Source organism: Pangasianodon hypophthalmus, chromosome 13 (genome assembly GCF_027358585.1).
Source record: "Pangasianodon hypophthalmus isolate fPanHyp1 chromosome 13, fPanHyp1.pri, whole genome shotgun sequence".
NCBI classification, from domain to species: Eukaryota; Metazoa; Chordata; class Actinopteri; order Siluriformes; family Pangasiidae; genus Pangasianodon; species Pangasianodon hypophthalmus.
In genome coordinates this window covers 14,921,937-14,943,427 of record NC_069722.1, presented here as the reverse complement: position 1 = coordinate 14,943,427, position 21,491 = coordinate 14,921,937, and the positions used below count along the sequence as shown (strand labels likewise).

Here is a 21,491-nt window from a genome sequence, read left to right as displayed (position 1 = left end):
TCATCCCAATGGTGTTCAGTGGGGTGGAGGTCAGGGTTCTGTGCAGGCCACTCGGGTTCTTCCACTTCAACTTTGGCAAACCATGTCTTTATGGACCTGTATGCTCCACATACAAAGATATCTGTGTGATTCCAACTTTGAGGCAACAGCTTGGGAGTTTGGAGAAGAACCACATATGGGTGTGAAAATAATAAACCCTCTTTCAAAGTCACGCAGATCTTTTTCTCTTGCCATCTTGGTCCAAAATCAAGGTCTACTGGGTCTGATTAGAATTTTTGTACAAGTCACAGAGCATGTTAGGATGTTAATCATTTAATGGTTAATGGTTAATGTTAATGGTTAATCGTTTAATATCATGCAGTAAACTTCTGGAAGCACCTGCATCTGTTATGTTTCTCCACACATTTATTGACACTCCTAGCCAATACAACAGTTTCGTACATACAGATCTGTACATTAGAATATACCGTATATAGAGGATATAATCTATATATAGTTTTTTTTAATAGTTTTAAATGTATAGAGTGTTTATTCCATTATGGTTTTGTTATTTTCTGACATATAAAAACTCTACATGAGCTACTCTTACAAAACTGTTCACTGAAACAGCCATATTACAAGTTTATTGTCTTCAAGTATGCCCATAAAAATAATACAAAATTTCATGGATTTTCAGTGCTAGTTTGCCTCTTTTATTGCTACATTTTATGAAATTATATAAAACACATGAACAAAAGTTATGTACAAGAAATAGCACATACTATTTGGGTTGGAATGTACTGAAATCTATACATGTATTGTATACCAAATATACATAGGTTTATGTGAGATTAATAGCATGTTGAAAGAAAATTTCTCTGTAGCAATATGGCATGAGTGAAAAAAAAAACAAAAAACAAAGAGAAAAACAGAAATCAGCAAGAAGTACCATTTATGTACCACCAAAAATACCTATGCCCCAAATCTTTAACATAAGTATGGCTTGACAAATGTAAACAAACTAATGGAGGTCAAAAAGTTCAGGCATTCACTGACCTGTATAGACAGGGTTCCCACATTTGTTGCCATGTATATTGGCGACCTATAATCTGTGTTTGACAGGCAGTGTGTAAAAAGTTCCTGGATTTGAAACCCAAGCTTTTCAAATCTGCCTATGCATGCCTCATATTCAGCATAATCTTCTGAGTTTGTCATAAAAATATCTTATAATACAATACATCATGCATGAAATTACAATTAACAGAGATATGTGCATGCACTGGAAGCACAGGCACTAAGACTCATGCCCCACAGGGGCAGACATAATGAGAATGATGCTGATTGGGTCTGACTTCATCAGGGATTTCAGCAGGATTTTTACTGTTATGTATGGCAATCATGGAACCTCAGCTTGATTCAGCTGTTACTGCTGGCCTGCATGCTTCATTGTGTGTGCCAGTCAAGGAGGTATTATTGTCATATTCAAAATTTATTCCTATGGTAATGAGACATGCACCATTGTTTGTTTGAAATCCACACAAGGGTTACACTTCCGTTCAGCGTGAGCGTCTGTCTGTCCTGTTGCACGTGAATTGCGACGTACCATCGGTATGGCCAAAATCACAGAGTAACAAGTCCTTTGTGCTATCTGTAAAGAAAAATACCATACAGCTGACATGGGGTATATTTTGACTATTTGTATAGTAAACTATGGACCACTCTGTGTAGTTAAGTGGTGGCAAAATGGAGGCTAATATCACTAATCCCATAACATTAATCCCTAGTGACATACTTGCTCTTTGCAAGAATTTTAGGTGCGAATTATTGAAGAAACAACATGGGGTCAACTTACAACTCTGTGTCTTCTATGCTGTCGGGATCCTCAATGGTGTCCAAGCGTCTCTTGCACGCATCAATGATCTTTTTACGAGGTCCCAAGGGAATGTGGATGCTTTTGAGGTCACTGTCAGAGCACAGCAGCAGTGCATCCAGGTCAATCTTCTCTCGCTTAAAAATAGGGATGAACTCGTTCATGTACTGTGCAGCCAGGAATACCTCAAGTGGACTACTCTCTGGCTCATCGTCATCATCCAGTCCTAATTCCACCTCATCCCAGGGAAGCTCCTCCATGTTCCTTGCCTGGAGGCTTCGAGCACTGCCGATACTATCCTCATCTACGCTGGGAGATCGCTGAAGACGGCTGCGCAGACGGACATTTGGTGCCCTTGCACTGCCGGCCATGCTGCCCTCATCACGAGAGCCTATGTCAAAGAGTCCCCCGCTCACATAGTTCCGCCGGAAGACCATGGTACCCAGGCCTGGCCGGTTGAAAAGCGAGTCATGGCCCGAGTCAGTGCTGATCTCTGAGTGGTCCATGTCTGCCCCATGCAGGTCCGGCTCGCTGATGGCACGCGAGATGGCATCCTCATTGTCCCGTGGGAACATATCACGGACATTTCGCCGACCACGGTCTTTTGGGTTTACGTAGGTACCCTGCTTTAGGAACATGACATCATTACCCAGCTGTAGACCAGAAAGAGAGCGCACACTCTTCCTTCCATCCTCATAGATCTTGAAGGTCCCATCACCCTGCTTCTTCTTTTCCAACTTCTTCTGGATCTTGGTTTTGCCTCTGGCTGTGGCATGGAGGGTAGCCTGGAACGTTAGAAACCACAATGGCTTTAAGCTTTGATTCTTATAGCTTTAAGACTACAGTCTCACATGGACTACACAACAAATACTTGACAAACAAAGAAAAGTAATTATTCTTAAAGGCATTTCCAGTATTTTGAAAGCCATCAACAAAGCTGACCTGTGAGTATGGCACACTGGTGGCAGTGTTGAAGGGGTGCAGCTTGCGGCTAAAAGTGCTGCTGGTGTAGCTGGAGAAGCTCATGGCATCAGAAAGCGAAGCATCTGTGGCTTCCTTCTGGAACTTGCGCTCCATGCGGCGGTGGTGCTTGCGCTGCATCTTGACACAGTCTTTGATGCGACGTTCGGCATCACGGAAGGCTCTGTCTTTCAACTTGGCCACCAGCTTGGGGTTGAGAGCTGTCTGCTTGGCAGCAATGGAGTCCAGGTAGCGTACACAGTCCATGTGGTTCTTGGTGGCAGCCATGTCCAGAGGCGTGTGGTAGTCATTGTCTAAACACCATGTGTTTGCACCAAAGGACACCAAGAAGGACAGGCAGTTGAGATGGCCATTGGAAGCGGCCAGGTGGAGCGGCGTGTTCCCCCATATATCACACTTATCAGGATTCCCTCTAAAACAGCAGCAGAGAAAACAAATAAGGAAACAAGTAAGGAAAATATCCAGTTTGTCACTTGCCATTGCACCATCCGGCTTGATTTTATGGCTCCCATAAGGAAGTAATTTCATCTGTGTGAAAATGGTGTGGCGTAAAGTGGACTGCTTATTTGTCGTACAATAACCTGGATAGGTGCTCAACATAGGATCAGGTTGCATTATGCTTTTATTGTTCTTCAAAACTCAAAATTGGGGATCATACAAAGGTTAACCTTATTATATTATATTATATTATTTCTATGAAATGGTAATGGACAACATTAACAAATATAAATATACAGGAATGCTCAGGAATGCTACAGAGACATTTAATACCCCCTACTGTACTTGCCCCAATTAATGACTATGATACATGGTCCATAACCCTGTGACCGGAGGTTCATCTCCAATGAAGCTGAACCGGAGTTCTGGGACAGTATGTGTTATTTGACCCTCGACTTGCCTGTGTAGTAACTCTATGAGTATCTTCTTGCAGGGAAGACTGGTAGGATTGCATTTAGTGTGATGTCACCCTGAATTCCTGGTACACACAGCCAGTATAGCCCCAGATAAAGACAAACATTCTGGTGCACTGCTTTAAACCTCTTTAAACCTCTCTTTAAAATATCACTGCTTGGTTGCAAAACCAGAGAATTTTTTCTTGTCACTGATAACATGTTCTCTGCCTCAAAGTTTTTTCCCTTCCAGGAACTCAGTGCAGTTCCTTATTTTAACTCAGAGATAGGGTCTACAGCATCGTGTTCAAACAAATCCAAATGAAAGCACTGAAAGACCATGTGACATCAACACTGACAGTTAATACTGGAAATAAATGCCTTTACATATGTTCTGGACCTGCCCGACTGTCAGGGCCAAAACTTTCACAACACAGTTACTCTTAAAAGATGATTCTGCAGTTCAGCTTGTGTCTGTACACTGCAGACATCCTGTTCTTGTCGACAAAGCAGTAACGACTACACTTCCTCCAGGGTATACGTCTAATCTTTCTTTAATGAGACCATCTTGATTAGGTGGACGGAAGAAATGGGGCATAACTAGGTTCAAATTAATGTAGTAATTTAGGAGTAATAAAAATAAATGTGCTTAATTTAGAGAAAGATAAACCTTTGCAAACTTTTAAAACATTAGTAAAAGAATTTTAAATAAATTTAGAATTTTGTGCTTTGTACTTTGCCCATCACATTATATTTTTTGCAAATTATACTTAACCATACTTTTTCAAATTGCAGTAAAGTTACTTATACTTTACTGAAAGCACAAAATGTTATTGATTAAATGCTCTCTCTGATCTATACATCTACACATATGACCATATTTATTAGAAAAAAGGAAGTGACCCCACATTTGCACTTTTATTCCAATGAGACTGACACACTCAGCTCTTGGCTTGTATCCCAATGGGTTCTGTGTGACTCATGCAGCACTGGCTCTCATTAATATTTTATGGGCTGCAGGCAAGGCTTCACAACAGTGCATTATAGATGAGAAAAGCTGCGAGGTTTTCACAGATGTCAGTGAAGCTGTGTATAGCAGTGGACATAGCCAGTACTAGGATTATCCCCTGCTAACCAGTCTGCCCCTGATTTCAACCTTCTCTTTGACATGTTATCGTGGTATCTTAGTTTTCATGTGCGGATAATTTCTATCATCCTGAAAGGATGATGGCTATAACAGAATAGGGCTGTTTTTCTGCTGGTGTGATGTGTGCTGAAAAGTTCAGGAGTTCTTCAGATATCATGCTCACATGTGAGCAAAGGGGTTAGCTATGATTGGTCAAAAAGAACACAGCATTAAAACCACTGACAGGTGACGTGAATAACATTGATTATCTCATTACAATGGCACCTGTCAAGGGGTGGGATATATTAGGCAGCAAGTGAACAGTCAGTTCCAAAGTTGATGTGTTGGAAGCAAGAAAAATGGGCAAGCGTAATGATCAAAGCGACTTTGACAAGGGCCAAATTGTGACGGCTAGACGACTGGGTCAAAGTATCTCCAAAACGGCAGGTCTTGTGCGGTGTTCCCAGTATGCAGTGGTTAGTACCTACCAAAAGTGGTCCAAGAAAGGACAACCAGTGAACTGGCGACAGGGCGCCCAAGGCTCATTGAGGCGTGTGGGGGGCGTAGACTAGCCTGTCTGGTCCGTTCCCACAGAAGAGCTACTGTAGCACAAACTGCTGAAAAAGTTAATGCTGGTTATGACAGAAAGGTGTCAGAACACACAATGCATCGCAGCTTGCAGCGTATGGGGCTTTGAAGCTGCAGACCAGTTGGAGTGCCCATACTGACCCCTGTCAACTGCCGAAAGCACCTACAATGGGCACGTGAGCAACAGAACTGGACCATGGAGAACTTAAAGTATCTGCTGCTGACGTTTTAGTGCCAGATACCATAGCACATCTTCAGAGGTCTTGTGCAGTCCATGCCTTGATGTGTCAGAGCTGTTTTGGTGGCACAAGGGGGACCTACACAGTAGGTGGTTTTAATCTTATAGCTGATCGGTGTATCCAGTGCCCAGTGAGATAGATTGTGCTATAAAGCCCATCATGTGATCGTAAGTTTATACTGTAATCTCAAAAGTGCTGACTGCTATATGATCCACCACTGACTATAAATGTCTGGCTTTAATGACATTACCTGTTTATGTCTCAATAAATTAAGATGGGAAAACAGACTTTTCTGTCAGGTCTTATGTGTTATGGACTTATATAAAGTCTCATATTCTAGGCTGTGGTGGGAACTCATGCCATGACTTCTGGCATGCACAGTGTGCTGGCATGCATTTCCTTACAGACAAAAGAGAACATGCCCAAGAGACCAGCGCACTAAAGGCACCTACCGTAATTGCTCCCTTTACCTGCGTGGAGGTGTGTTAAACAGCCTGTGCACATGGCACTCAATACTGGTTTTGTCTGGAACAGATCACACGATAACTGGTGTCTTTCAATAGTTTCCACAGAGGCCAAATTAGCCTTATGAGAACTTTTGCCAATTAATCTCTTTCAATGGAACTCTTGGACCAGGAGAGGAAAACAGGTCAGCCAGAAAGGTACCAAAAAAAGGCTTTTGTATGTTGCCTTTCATTAACCCTTCCCATATTCCCATCACAAATGGCTGGGATGGACACCTGAATAAATATATTTACATTACATACCAAATGCTAAATACTTCTGCAAATTGCAAATATAAGTCTACTTGCTGATCCTTTCAATCAGTGTAGGCCTTCCATTACTTGTCTATAAAACAGGTTAAAAATAGATCAATGATTGGTTTACATGTTGGAATTGATGGTACAGGAAGTTATTTGTTTCTCTAAAATGAAGAACTATATCCCATGTAAACCTGTCAGCTTGAAAGAAAAATGGAAAAGAAGTGCAGAATCACCTGTATGATATATTGTACTGTCAGACAGATGACAGATTGGATAATAACTGGATATATCTTTTATTTTGAGAACAGGTTGTAAACTGGTGTAGTAGGACATTGTGGTCAAACTTGAAAGAAGCAATATAACAAGTTAGAATTTAACATAATTTTCAGTTCTTAGTGCAGCGTTCACCTTTGGCCGAATATTTAGTATGGTAGTATGCAGTTACAATATCAGAGTACTATTTTGACCTAGGCTACTATTTAGTACGGTAATATGCTGTAGACTACCACTTAGTACAGTAGTATTCTGTTACAGTGGCAGTGTACAGTGTACTATTTTGAAATATGCTGCTATTTTGTATGGTAGTATGCTGTTACAATGACAGAGTGCTAATTGGACCCAGCCTACTGTTACAAAGGCAGAGTACTATTTTGACATGGCCTACTATTTAGTATGGTAGTACGCAGTGGGCTAGTATTTAATACTGTTTTGACACAGGCTACTATTTAGTATGGTAGTATGCAGTGGGCTAGTATTTAATATGATCGTGTGCTGTTACAATGGCAGAGTACTGTTTTGACATGTCCTACTATTTAGTATGGTAGTATGCAGTGGGCTAGTATTTAATACTGTTTTGACATGTCCTACTATTTAGTATGGTAGTATGCAGTGGGCTAGTATTTAATACTGTTTTGACACAGGCTACTATTTAGTATGGCAGTATGCAGTGGGCTAGTATTTAATATTGTTTTGACACAGGCTACTATTTAGTATGGCAGTATGCAGTGGGCTAGTATTTAATACTGTTTTGACACAGGCTACTATTTAGTGCAGTAGTATGCAGTGGGCTAGTATTAAATATGATAGTGTGCTATTACAATGGCAGAATACTGTTTTGACATGTCCTACTATTTAGTATGGCAGTATGCAGTGGGCTAGTATTTAATACTGTTTTGACACAGGCTACTATTTAGTATGGTAGTATGCAGTGGGCTAGTATTTAATACTGTTTTGACACAGGCTACTATTTAGTATGGTAGTACGCAGTGGGCTAGTATTTAATACTGTTTTGACACAGGCTACTATTTAGTATGGTAGTACGCAGTGGGCTAGTATTTAATACTGTTTTGACACAGGCTACTATTTAGTATGGTAGTACGCAGTGGGCTAGTATTTAATACTGTTTTGACACAGGCTACTATTTAGTATGGTAGTACGCATTGGGCTAGTATTTAATACTGTTTTGACACAGGCTACTATTTAGTATGGTAGTACGCAGTGGGCTAGTATTTAATACTGTTTTGACACAGGCTACTATTTAGTATGGTAGTACGCATTGGGCTAGTATTTAATACTGTTTTGACACAGGCTACTATTTAGTATGGTAGTACGCAGTGGGCTAGTATTTAATACTATTTTGACACAGGCTACTATTTAGTATGGTAGTACGCAGTGGGCTAGTATTTAATACTGTTTTGACACAGGCTACTATTTAGTATGGTAGTACGCATTGGGCTAGTATTTAATACTGTTTTGACACAGGCTACTATTTAGTATGGTAGTACGCAGTGGGCTAGTATTTAATACTATTTTGACACAGGCTACTATTTAGTATGGTAGTACGCATTGGGCTAGTATTTAATACTGTTTTGACACAGGCTACTATTTAGTATGGTAGTACGCATTGGGCTAGTATTTAATACTGTTTTGACACAGGCTACTATTTAGTATGGTAGTATGCAGTGGGCTAGTATTCAGCACGATAGTGTGCTGTTACAATGGCAGAGTACTGTTTTGACATGTCCTAATATTTAGTATGGTAGTATGCTGCTGAACTGGCACGCGTTTAAACTTATTGATGAAGTTGTGAAACCGAGAAACCGGAGAAAGCTGAAGCTGAAAGCTCACCCTCTGGCCACGATGAGCCTGAGCGCGTCCAGGTTGCCGTGGTACGCGGCCCAGAGCGTCGGTGTCATGCCATCTTCATCCGGCGCGTTCAGGTCCTTCCGCGTGGCCTCTTTCAGCAGGTCCAGGTAGCCATCTCGCGCTGCCCTGTGGTACTTGTCATTCATGTTGCTCTCGCACTTCGGCCTCCATTATGCTTGAGTTTTTACTCCCAGTCTTCGGGAGTCATCGGCACTGGACGGCAAGCGTCTTTCGCTAAGGCCGTGTGCACCGAGCGGCCTGGGAACGCTCGCGACGGTTTCCATGGACACCGGAGACGCACTCGCGCCTGGGGGCGTGGCCTGAGCAGCGGCGTGGTCTCCATGTCAGCGAGATTCCATCACTATTTTCCCCCACGTCATTATTCATGTTGAAATCATCATACAGTGTGTAGGCACAAACTGAGCACAAGACTAAGCAGGTATTTTACACTGTGCTAAAGTGTGTGTGAAGTGACCAAGCAGTGGAAAGAGCTGTGTATGTAAAGTGCCTCAGTGCCACTGGGAAGGGAAGTGAACAGGCCTACAAGGCTATTTAGGAACCTAACAGCCTGCAGGTAAAAGTGTTCTTTAGCCTGCTTCTCTGTGACTGGACACTCCTACAGCATTTGCCAGATGGCACTCTGGAGAAGAGCTTGTGTACTGGATGACTGAGGTCCGGTTCTTGTAGATGTCCTGTATGCCTGGGAGTTTGTTACCTGTGATGAGGTCTGCTGTTCTCACCTCTCTCTGGAGAGCCTTTCGGTTATGAGCAATCACCATACCATACACTCCTGGGCAAAAAAAAGGCCAAACCCAAACTTGCATAAGTTTTAATGGTCTTAACAACAAATCATTGGTCAGAAAATGAGCAAGAATTAGACAAATGCACTCCTGAGAGCTCCTGTGCCACCATTTGCTTGCTTTCTTTTGCTGCAGTGAACTGTCTGGGGAAAAGCTAGAAACAGGAAAATTATATCATACTTATATAATATTACATTTATATTATAGTCGTCTTGTACACAAAGGTAAAATCATGATAATGATTAAAATGTTTGATGTAAAATTCAAATTAACATGTCTGGATGTACAAAACGTTCCAAAAATATCTTCAGGGATGTTTTTTTTTTCTCTTTTTTCTTAAAAGACATTATTTGACAAGTCATTATTTGGTTATCTGTCACACCTGATGCGGCCCATCAAGGGCCTGATAATAAGCTCATAAATGGAACCAGGACTGACTGAGCAGGGAGAGATCTACTGTACATTATTTGTTTAATTCTTGCTAATTTCCTGAGCAATGATTTGTGGTTAAGACCATTAAAAGCTTCATATTTTGTCCTACTTCACATTTTGGGCTTGGCCCATGTACAGTGATGCATCTAGTCAGCTTTGTTGACGTCATCAATGTGCAGAGCAATGGTGCACGAGTGCTCAAGAGCTTGAGTGTGTAGAAGCTAGTATTTGAGACAGACTTCAAGACTTCACATTCCTAATACTGCAGTCTACAGCTACAGACATGCTACTCCTCTCCAGTGGCACTGAGCATTAGGTCTGTTTGGCTATACTCTACTCAACAGAAAGCAAACAGAGAAAAGTTATTGTATTGGTTCCAGACTTCAGAACTGTAATTTTTAAAATAAATAAAATAAATAAAATAAATGGATTTAATATTTGACCATTCTATAAGTAAAGTTGTTTTTAATCACTTAAAAAAATCATTTAATTGAAGACTGTTCTGCATAGTTTTGAATTCCTTCCATTTTTTGCTCTATTGCAATTTAATTGACTTTAAACAAAATTATTCAGTTTGTAAATCTATAGAAATTATTTGCCTTTAGTGTGTCTCTTGCTCACACACACACACACACACACACATACACACACACACACACACTCTATAACTCTTTGATTAAAGCAGGTCTACTATCCGACAGTGGTAGACTATATTTAAAGAATAAAAAATGACTTTAAAAAAATGAATTCTGAAATGAAAAATTAAATAAAAAATGAATTCTTTTCCTTTCATATCATACTTTTTAACCATTTATAGTTACATTTTACAGTATGTTGTGCAACGTCTGTGAGACAATTAGTTCCTGCTATCACTTACATTATAACAGCAATAAACAGTCCTTCCCTCACCAGGGTCTCTTTTTTCTCTCTTTTGAAGTTAATAAGACGAAAACGCAGCTTGTCATGCGAACGAGAAACCACAAAGTACAAAGTCTTCCTTCCTATAGACTATCCAAACTTAAAGTTACAGTTTTACCTCTGACTGTTACAAAGCACTGATAAACGAGACTCCTTCTAGAAATGATAAATAAACGTAATCTTAGCGTAAACTTCACCTGTGATAATACATCTTTCTTTGTTAATAAGCAACACTTTTTGAAATCAGTTTATTGTTATTGTGAATGTCCTGTTATAATAGACATGATAATGTATTAAAATAAGTGCATTAATATACACGTGATTTGAATTATAGCTGGCGCTGATGTTAATGAAAATTCATCAACACCGTCGGACCAATCAGGTTCAAGTATTCGTCAACACTGTGGTATAATTAGAAATATCACTAATTGTACATAACTAGTAATCATATGAGATGGCTCGGAAAAATATACTCATATTCACCTAGGGTAGTTTTCCACAAAAAAAAAAAAAAAAAATGCTGAATGATATACTCGGCCATCAGATATGGTTGGGGATTATTCAGATTTTTTGACCTAACATTAACCAGAAATCTAATGTTCCTCAATTTTGGCTGTTTATTTATTTTTTAAATCTTTTTTAAATCTTTTATTTTTTATCTTTTATGTCTTTTATGTTTTTTTTTAAATCTTTTTTTATCTTATATTTTTTATCTTTTATCTTTTATGTCTATAGCTATAATTATAGTTACACTTCCAGCCATTATCCCATAAAATGTAATTCTTATTGGATATGATATATAGTTAGGTATAACAATACACTTGACATTTTACATCTTTATTTATTACAGTGTCCCTTTATGTCTTTGTGGCTGTAAATCTTTTTGATACTGTGTGCATATATAAACAATGACAGTGGCAAATTTCTCATTATCAGAGGTTCTCCAGCAGGAACTGCTCTAGGTAAGAACCGCATACAAGCACGTATGCAAATATCTTTTCTACGTGTTAAACAAATTCTTATAAACCAGTATAATAAAAATGTATTGAATACAGTGTATACAATGTCTATCGTAATGTGTTTAACGTGACATTACAATAAATTAGCAGTGATGCATTTTGTTTCTTTTCTACTGTGATTTAATTAATCAAGCTTGTGAAATGAATCTGGGTGAGATTTACTACTTAGCTGATGTATATGATGTACATATGGCAGTGCAATGTTAATTAAAGATTGTTATTTTAATGGCTTATATGAATAAGGCGGTTGAATATTCTGTTCCTTCTGCATCAACAGAGAAATGAATAGATTCCTAAAATTACTACATCATTCAATATTGTTATCAAAATGACAGCTGTGTTATCATCTGGACTGGACATTCAGTTAAAAAATAACCTCCCTGGCCAAACAGTGTTATCAAAATGACCATTTGGTTTAATTCAGTTTAATCCTCTGTATGTTAGAACAGTTTCAGTAGTGCAAAGCCAGATTTAAAGACTTCTTTGTTCTGTGTTTCACATACCGTAGACTGAGTCAACATCAGGCAAAAACTACCCATTGAAAGGGGTAATAAAAGATGACTGTGGTTTATCTGAATGTGCACTACTGGATGGATAAACTCTGTGTTCAGGTTTCAGCTTTGAAAGTGCTTCATCATCCAAAAAGGATCAGGGTTATGGAGGATCAAAATGTGCCCCCTTTTTTCTCCCTGATCTGGTTTAAGGTGTCTAATGGCAGGCCAGTGAGATCAATGACTTTTAAATAGGAACAATACAAAATAGAATTGTACTCTCTTTGCTTCAGAAAAAAAGATTCTGTTTGAATAGCAAAAGAACAAGCACTTCTTTGTTCAGGTTACAAGTATCAGATAGAAGTTTATCACGATACGTGCAGGTTGATTTTGCCGTTAATTATTAGGGCTTTGTCTGTTATCTATAGTGATAATGAGCACGTAAAGACTAATGCTATACTATATGATCCATGCACGTCAAATTATGATGTCTCATCGCTTCTATTGTAGGGAACTGGACAACACAAACATCAAGCAGTTGTCCAGCAACATTAGCTGTTACCTGGCCAAAAAATTAACTTCACTCACGTTTTCAACGAATATATAAATTAATTTTTTTTTAAACACAGGTTTTCAAGGAATATACCACAATAACATACAGTACCACTATGTTAGCTATATCAGCTATATCATCTTTACACTATATTAATGTTGTACATATAAACAGACACTAGTTCCTGTATCTGGAAGGTTAGCTAATCATCATATATAAAAATACTGCATGAACAGAATGGATAAGAAGAGACTTAGAAATTCTGACATGGTTCAAAATGTTCCCCTTTGCTTGGAAATACCTTCATGACTCATTACATTATTGATTCATTCATTAACTAAATTCCACATCTTATGTATCATAGCTTTAGTGGGTCTAATTTACACTGTAAACCCTGTAATGTTGAATTACCACGGACAATATTAATATCATTCCAGGAGAACACACATCGTAGGTGTCTGTGTAGTGCTGAGGATTTTACTGTGTGTTAGGTGCTGTGATTTACCAAATGCCACTATCCTGACTGAGATTATGAAAGATGAGGGGGTGGAAGGTTTATTACTGAGAGAAAACACCTGGTGGCCAAAGGGCGTCAGGTTTCCTGTAACATCCCACCTGGACAAAAAGTCTTTAAGGACTAATAAATCTCTGGACTCTCAGTGACCCTGAGAGGGGTCGTAATTTTACCTTTATATTATTTCATTTGACATATTTTTATCCAAAGTGCATAAGAAGTGATGCAGAATACAAGCCCATAGCTGTTTGACTGGAAACACAGAAAGAGCCACTAGACAAGAGGGTTAGGATAAGTACTAGAATACAGGAGTGTTACATACACTCATCCTGACTCTTTTACAATTCATCAAATAAATAAATAAATAAATAAATAAATAAATGGGTGTGTGATGCAACAATACAATAGTACAACTAATCTAATACAAACAAATCTAATACATATTGCAAATCAATAGCAAAATAGTTTGAAAATAACAAAAATCAGGACTGATCTGAAGAAAACTGTAAGATATTTGGCAGAATAGATATGACAAAGATAAATATTACAACTGAGAGAATCCACAAGCTGCTCTGGTTGTCAGCAAATACTATACAAATGATCAGAGAATAAGCTATTAATATCACATTCAGATATGAAGATGCAACCTTCTGACCTGATAACACATTGTTTTTCCACTAATATTATCTAAACTTGCACTATTTAACTGTTTCGTTACTTTTGAATATTAATATGACTTTTGAACTGATAACACTTTGCTTTTCAAGATGATGATTATTATTATGATGATTATCTTAACATGCACTATTTGACCTTGCTGCTCATGATAATCATACTCCCAAGACATCTTGTCTTTTTTTTTTTTGTCATATGGCTCACTGATATGGATAACTGTGTTGAAAATACCATAAACGCATAAAATGTAGGATATTATAACTTGGTCCACGCCTCGCCTGACGCATCACATGTGGGTTAGTCACGTGAACAAAGTTACATACTTATAAGTGATCCCTTGGTGGCTGACCGTTATATTACCTGCTGTGCGCTGCTGCGTGAGAGTCACTGTCCAGCTTTATTATTCATATTCATATTCATAATCATAATCATAATCGCAGCAATGCACTACAGCACGCTAAAGCTGTTCGATCTGCATGAACTGAGCATGTACATCCACGGCTTACCTTTTGAGGCAGGCATGATGAGCACCAAAGAGGAGCCAGAACTTCAGGAGAGCCAGATCTCCACGGTGCAACATGCAGGGACGCACATGGCGCGTGGCACGCGCTCGGCCAGCATCGCCCTGTCCTCCACCGGCTCATGGCGAGACTCGACGCGCAGCTGGGGCTGGCTGCTGTCCGGCGCCGTGCTCGTCAACGTGCTCGCGCTCGGATGCGCGCTCGTCGGCGCCAGCGTGTTTAACGCGCAGCACGTCACCAGCGTGCACCTGCAGCTCTACCTCGTGGTGCTGATCCTCTCCACTACCGTCTGGATAGTCTTCTACAAGGCGTACACGTGCCGCGAGGACGACGCCGTGCTCTACAAGGATATGCACGCAGGGCCCGTGTGGCTCAGAGGTGAAGTGTGTGTGTGTGTGTGTGTGTGTGTGTGTGTGTAGATTCTCTACACATGTAATCAGCATCCAGACTAATGAATTTTTTTTTTATATATCATCTATACACCTGCTCATCCATGGACATAGTCCTCACTGCAGAACCAAAAGTCCAGGGGTGTGGAGCTGGACCTAATCCAACTCCGCCAATAAGTCTAACCCTAACCCCTAACCCTAACCCGCACAATGCTGTACAACACAAAACAACACACTTAACTGTAAATTGTGTCCACCTCCTGGACTTGGCTGGACTCCAGCCAGATAGGAGGAGCTAACTTAGGTCCGACTCCACCCCATGGACATTTTGTTCTGTTGCAATGGGTACCTACATCCAATGAGTTATCCAAACAACCAATCCTGTGGCAGTGGGACAATGAATAAAATGCAGATACAGGTGATGAGCTTCAGTTAATGTTCACATCAAAGATCAGAATTGGGAAAAAAAAAAAAGTGATCTCAGTGACTTTGACCGTGGCATGGTTGTAGATTTCAGAAACTGCTGATCTTCTGGGATTTTCCTGCACAGCAGTCTGTAGAGTTTACACAGAAAAACAAAAACAACAACAAAAAAACATCCAGTGAGTGGCAGTTCTGAGCCTTGTTGATGAAAGAGGGCTGAGGAGAATGGCCAGACTGGTTCGAGCTGACAGGAAGGCTACAGTAACTAAAATAACCACTCTTTACAACCACAGTGAGCAGAAAAGCAGCTCAGAGCAATGAATATATCAAAACTTGAGGCGCTCTTGTCAGCCAAGAACAGGAATCTGAAGCTACAGTGGATACAGGCTCACAGAAACCTAACAGCTGAAGACTGGAAAAAGATAAGGTGATGTTATTCCAACCTTCAGCTTTCCAGTTTCGGTGAGTCTGTACCCACTGTAGCCGCAGATTCCTGTTCTTTGCTGATAGGAGTGGAACCCGATAAGGACCTTTCAGGAAATTCTTCATGACAGAAGGCTTTGTGGTTTGTTTCACTGATGTTGCACAACATTAAATGTAACTATAAACTGACGGTAAAAGTATGATGGCATGACTTATAGTTACAGCTTTACCTCTGGCTCTTACAAAGAGTATGCGAAAAAATGCGAAAAAAAAAAAAAATCTCCTCAGAGAAAATTTCACCATATTAATGATTATATGTTTTTTCTTTGTTAAATAACAGCCAGTTTTTTATTAGTCTTAGTTTATCCGGAGCATTTAGTCCCTGTTAACCATTTGTTACTATAGAAACTGTAAAGAATTAGTTGTTACTATAGAAATTGTAAGAATTGGCTTGTAGGCAGCACTACTGCCTGAGCTGTGCTTTTATAGAAAATTAAACACCTTCTTCCAACTCATATTTGAGAATTTGACAGGGCTGAAGTATCAGACTTTGATTTATTTACTTTGAGGTTTCCACACATTTCTCCTGAAGCCACTGGAACAGTATATCAGCTATATTTGCTTTTTATCCATGAATAAATGTATGCTCATGCCTTTTCAATAGGTGGCCTGGTGCTGTTTGGAATCTGCAGCTTAATCATGGACGTTTTTAAGGTCGCCTTCTATGTGGGTCATGTGCACTGTGACTCACCTGTGAAAATCGTCTTCCCCGCTGTGCAAGCCATGTTTATTCTGGTGCAGGTGAGGTGACCACAGACAAGCAAAAAAAATCCCATTGCTCTATTGTTGTCACTGCATTATCTCTAACCATTTTTGTGCATTTGATTTCCTTCTACATTTCAGACTTACTTTCTCTGGCTCCATGCCAAGGATTGTGTGCAAGCGCAGAGAAACATAACTCGGTAAGTGTGGTGGTAGTGTTTTATATATATATATATATATATATACAAATGTACAATGCAAATAGTAGACTTGAGCTGTCAGTGTGATATCCATAGTGTCTGAGTCATTTGTGACAATGTAGAGCTCATTAAGATCATTGCTCTTATTATGAGACCCTGAAATGATGTTGTGGTTCAAAAGAGTCCATATTTGTGTCTCTGTGTCTGTCTAGCTCTGGGCTAATGCTCACCTTGGCCACAAACCTGATGATATGGATAACTGCAGTGACAGAAGAGTCTCTCCATCAAACAGTCTATCCCAATGATACTCGTAGCCTCGGTTCCCGGAGTCTCTCAGTTAGAGGTATGTTTTCTCATTACCGAATGCTCTAATATGCTCATCACTTACATTCTTAGCTCGTTGTCATCCTTTTTAATAATATATAAGTATGGTTTTATTTCAGTTCTGTAGCTGTGCAGCTGCACAAGCTGTTTTACTCTCACCTTAAACCTCATTAAAGACATTTTTAATTATTAAATTTAAGTGATTTAATTTATTTGAAGTGTCCAGACTGGTCAAATTCAATTTTCACTAGGACATGTGAAAGGCTGTTATTATGAAAGGTGTTATTGTATCATAAGATGGATGAGCCTATCATGTGACAGTATGCAAATACAGGCCATGCAACACAGCTTTAAGGTTACCGGTTGGGCGTTTGCAAGTTTGTGGCCATTTCTAATTTACATATTGATTGAAACTGGATTTCTTATTGAGGGTAAAAATATACGTGTGCTTTTGTGCCATTTTTAAGGCATAAATGAATTTCATTTTAATTTCCATGTCGAGCAATTTATTATTTACTAATGAAAACATTTAATGTTACTCAAAGCAAGTTAAGGTACGACTTAGGTATGACTTTAATGTATAATTTTCAGTGTTTTTTATAAGCTGATACAGATGTGCTAGGGCAATGCTAAATGCTAATACTAAAGGAGAATTCTATGACTTGGCATAAAAAACACACAATGATACTCACAACTTGTGACTCATCCTCTGTGGCTGGATGTTCCCACACGGATACCTTAAATATTCCAGTTCCCAGTTAAGATCCTACCCTTTCTCCAGGGGATAATATCATCTGGACACTGTAGACTTGTACCCAAGAACAGCTGCTGTAATCATAAAAGCCCATATTGCAGAGCCTTTCAACACACTCTGTACTGGTTGACTTTATAGTATACAGTTGTGGAAGGGTAAAGATTTATAAGCCCACTATCTGGTGTCACCATGAATAGGTTTCCCTTTGTGGATGGTCACACTCAAGGTGTTTTCCTCATGTCGTCTCAGGGAGTTTTTGATTGCCACTGTGACCTCTGGCATTTTCATTAAGGATGTAAATGTACATTGAGGTTTCTGTAAAGCTGCTTTGTGACAGTGTCTATTGTTAAAAGCGCTACAGAAATCAAATGGAAATGAAACACTGATACAGCATGCCAATCTTGAAACCTTTCCCCTCTCTATTAGCTAGCGCTTCTGAAGGCGACAGCAGTTGTGTATGCAGTCTCACGGCATGCAAAATCTTCGAAGATGCGTACTATTACCTCTATCCATTCAACATTGAGTACAGCCTGTTCGCCTCAGCTATGGCGTATGTGATGTGGAAAAACGTGGGCCGGCTGGTGGATGACCACGGGCATCATGAACACCGCTTCCACATGCGTGACGTGCTGGTAGGCCCAGCCAGTGGCCTCCTGGTGTTGGTGGCTGGCCTGACCATATTTGTGGTGTACGAGGTGGATGTATCATCTAATGAGCCAGGGAAGACGGACACGGCTCTCATTATGTACTACGTGGCCAACACAACTACAGTGGTCCTGATGACTGTGGCAGCAGTGGCCGGTTGCACTCTGTACCGGCTGGAGCAGCGTGAGCATGCAGTGGGCAAGAACCCAACACGCAGCCTGGATGTGGGGCTGTTAGTGGGAGCCTCTGTAGGCCAGCTCACTGTCGCCTACTTCACCATTGTGGCCGTGTTGGGAATCGGTGTGGGCGGCCTAGTCAACGCACTCAACCTGGCCTGGAGCGTGCTCAATGTAGTCGAGCTTTGTGCACAGAATGTGTTCATCATTGAAGGCTTGCGGCGGGAGCCACACCAGGACACACGCCGTGCCAGCATCTTCTCCAATCTGCTCGCCTTGCAAGCACACGATGAGCGCAGGAGGTCCAGCAATGTGCTCACGCCTCGTGGCTCCATTGCCATCTCGGTCCACAAGCCCCTGCCCTGGAAGAGGAAGCTTCTCAAGGAGGTCTCATCGTTCCTGCTGCTTTGCAACATTATTGTGAGTTCCTTTCTTCTAACTACAGTAGAAAAAATACGAGCAATAATGCTGATCTGAGATCTGCTTCATGTGGTCCAGCAATATAACTTGGCCACTGTTATAGAATCTATACTCGGCAGACACTCTAATAGAAACACCTGCTCATTTATGCAATGATCCAGTCAGCCAATCATGTTGCAGCAGCGCAGTGCATAAAATCATATAGATGAAAGTCAAGACCATCATTTAATGTTCACATTAAATATCAGAATGGGGAAAAATGTAAGCATTTACACAGAATGGTGCGAAAAACAAAAAACATCCAGTGAGCGGTAGTTCTGCAGACAGAAATGCCTTGTTGATGAGAGAGGTAAGAGGTGAATAGCCAGACTAGTATTTGCTGCATGATTTTAAGCATTGTGCTGCAGCCACATGATCTGCTGATTGGATAATTGCCATGAATGAGCATGTATACACGTGTTTGAATTAAAAGTGGCTGGTGAGTATGCACCTTGCAGTTAGCAAGGTGTGTCCCATTCAATGGGCCCCAATAATAGACTCTTAGGATGCTCACATATGCAGCGTTTAGTCCATGTGATTCAAACCCTGGTGCATTTACCTCCACGGTGAGAAACATGTGAGAACACAGCAATCACACTTGGGTGCGGACTAAAATAACCAACCAAAAAACTGCTTGACTTTATGTGCACACTGACTGCGAATTCATCTTTTATTTTGCACCCATTCATTTTCAGTAGATAATGCACTTAGGGCATTAATACTGTCTAGAGCATTTTGGCTGAGCTACATCTAAACTTTGTCAATTTTACTCACAGCTTTGGATCATACCTGCCTTCGGAGCACGGCCACAGTTTGACAACCCCCTCGGAGTGAATTTCTACCAGTTTGGCATGTGGGTGGCTGTGGTTAACATTGGACTGCCTTTTGGGATCTTTTACCGCATGCACTCAGTAGCCAGTCTTTTTGAGGTGTACCTTACCTCTTGAATCTACAGCCTTAGACAATACCTGTTCATATAACTTTTATAAATAGTTTATAAAAGATTTTCTTGTAAATGATACAATCTATTTTTTTATGCTTTTTTGTCTTTTAATATTTACTTGGAAACTGAATGAAGAGCTTGTGTAAAGATTTGTGCATCTTAGGTGTAGTGTACAGTACTGTGCAAAGGTCTTAGGCACCCTATTTTTTTTTTTTTAGTACAAACTTTGTTATAGATTTTTATTTTAAGACTTCTACAAAAGTCTGTACAAAAACATTTTAGAATTCCAAACATTAGTTTTCCAGCAGAAAATTAAATGTTGCAGAAAAATGTTTGTATGACAGTAAAGAAAGCAGAATATTATGTAAGAGTCACTTTTCAGACAAAAAAAACATAATGAAGGCTGCTGGGTTTTGCTGCAAAAATAAGAAGCGAGTGTGACAGTCAACGTCTCCAGAAGAACTGTGGCTGCTTCTGCAAGATGCTCAGTAACACTTACAGCTCATTTCCTTATAAAACTGCACACATTGTACCCGAGACTAAAGCAAAGGGTCATCACACCAAATATTGACTTTGTTTAATTTATTACTGTTTACTGCTCTTTATAGTATTTTTAAATGCAGAGACATTTGATTTCATTATTATTGAAGGCATATTTGCTCTACAGCATTTCTTTGCATGTGCCTAAGACTTTTGCACAGTATAGTATATGCAGATGGGTGACAAATTAAAGTCTCTTAGTAAAGTGTTGGGTTATATGAGGATGGGTTCTCTGTTGAGCCTGGTTCCTCTCAAGGTTTCTTCCTATCACCATCTCAGGGAGTTTTTCCTTGCCACCGTCGCCCTGCTTGCTCATCAGAGACGGCACACACACACACTTCACTTTACTTTTGTTTGTGTAAAGCTGCTTTGAGACAATGACCTTTGTAAAAAGCGCTATACAAATAAAAATGAATTGAATTGAATTGAATTATCACAAGCCGCCAGAACAGCTTGAATACACCTTGGCACAGATTCTACAAGTCTCTTGTACTGGAGGGATGAACACCATTCTTCCAAAAGTTATTCCCTCAGTTGGTGTTTGATGATGGCGGAGGAAAGTGCGGTCCAAAATCTCTTATTTAACTGGGTTGAGATATGCCGTTTGTGTAGGCCATAGAATATGATTTACATAAGTTACAAAGATCATCAAATCAGTCAGTGAGCCCTCATGCCCTGTGGAAGTCATTCTGGAAGGGACCACTCCCATCAGGATAGAATTAACAGCAACCCTTCTGTCTAAAGAGACAAGTGGACACAAACCATGCCAGCAAAATGCTTCAGGTACATACCACGGCTACTGTTTTTTTTTTTTTTTTTACCCCTGTATCACCTGTCTGGATGTCCTGATTATGTATAGCTTGAAATATCTGATATAAAAACTTTATGCATTATACACAATGGGAGGTACAAATATTTGTACTTCCAATATGAAAATTGCACTTTACT

General features: G+C 39.9%; 2 protein-coding genes across 3 annotated transcripts; one reads left to right on the top strand and one right to left on the bottom strand.

Moving 5' to 3' along the window:
* Nucleotides 1-111: 111 nt before the first annotated feature.
* Nucleotides 112-9,281, bottom strand: ush1ga (Usher syndrome 1Ga (autosomal recessive)). Of its 2 annotated transcripts, XM_026916009.3 has the most exons (4): nucleotides 8,565-9,279; nucleotides 2,792-3,242; nucleotides 1,832-2,634; nucleotides 112-1,627 (listed from the first exon to the last, which is right to left on the bottom strand). In XM_026916009.3, exons 1-4 carry the CDS (start codon nucleotides 8,726-8,728, stop codon nucleotides 1,624-1,626), a joined length of 1,422 nt encoding a protein of 473 aa, XP_026771810.3. In that variant the 5' UTR covers nucleotides 8,729-9,279; the 3' UTR covers nucleotides 112-1,623. The 2 variants fall into 2 exon arrangements, with proteins under 2 accessions (XP_026771810.3, XP_026771809.3); XM_026916008.3 differs by lacking the exon at nucleotides 112-1,627 and having other exon boundaries at nucleotides 1,828-2,634; nucleotides 8,565-9,281.
* A 4,945-nt stretch (nucleotides 9,282-14,226) lies between these two features.
* otop2 (otopetrin 2) lies at nucleotides 14,227-21,364 on the top strand. The gene is made up of 6 exons (XM_026916005.3): nucleotides 14,227-14,883; nucleotides 16,405-16,541; nucleotides 16,644-16,702; nucleotides 16,915-17,045; nucleotides 18,207-19,021; nucleotides 19,837-21,364. The coding sequence occupies exons 1-6, from the start codon at nucleotides 14,427-14,429 to the stop codon at nucleotides 20,005-20,007; spliced, it is 1,770 nt and encodes a 589-aa protein (XP_026771806.1). The 5' UTR covers nucleotides 14,227-14,426; the 3' UTR covers nucleotides 20,008-21,364.
* The last annotated feature ends 127 nt before the right edge of the window (nucleotides 21,365-21,491 follow it).

What these genes read in the sequence shown, in the direction of transcription:
- otop2 (XM_026916005.3), top strand. Translation starts at nt 14,427, where the DNA reads ATGCACTACAGCACGCTAAAGCTGTTCGATCTGCATGAACTGAGCATG. An exon ending in CCGGAGTCTCTCAGTTAGAG is followed by an intron (nt 17,046 to 18,206) that starts GTATGTTTTCTC and finishes CCTCTCTATTAG; the next exon opens with CTAGCGCTTCTGAAGGCGAC. An exon ending in TGCTGCTTTGCAACATTATT is followed by an intron (nt 19,022 to 19,836) that starts GTGAGTTCCTTT and finishes TTTTACTCACAG; the next exon opens with CTTTGGATCATACCTGCCTT.
- ush1ga (XM_026916008.3), bottom strand. Translation starts at nt 8,728, where the DNA reads ATGAATGACAAGTACCACAGGGCAGCGCGAGATGGCTACCTGGACCTG. An exon ending in AGGCTCATCGTGGCCAGAGG is followed by an intron (nt 3,243 to 8,564) that starts GTGAGCTTTCAG and finishes CTGCTGTTTTAG; the next exon opens with AGGGAATCCTGATAAGTGTG. An exon ending in CCAGTGTGCCATACTCACAG is followed by an intron (nt 2,635 to 2,791) that starts GTCAGCTTTGTT and finishes CTAACGTTCCAG; the next exon opens with GCTACCCTCCATGCCACAGC.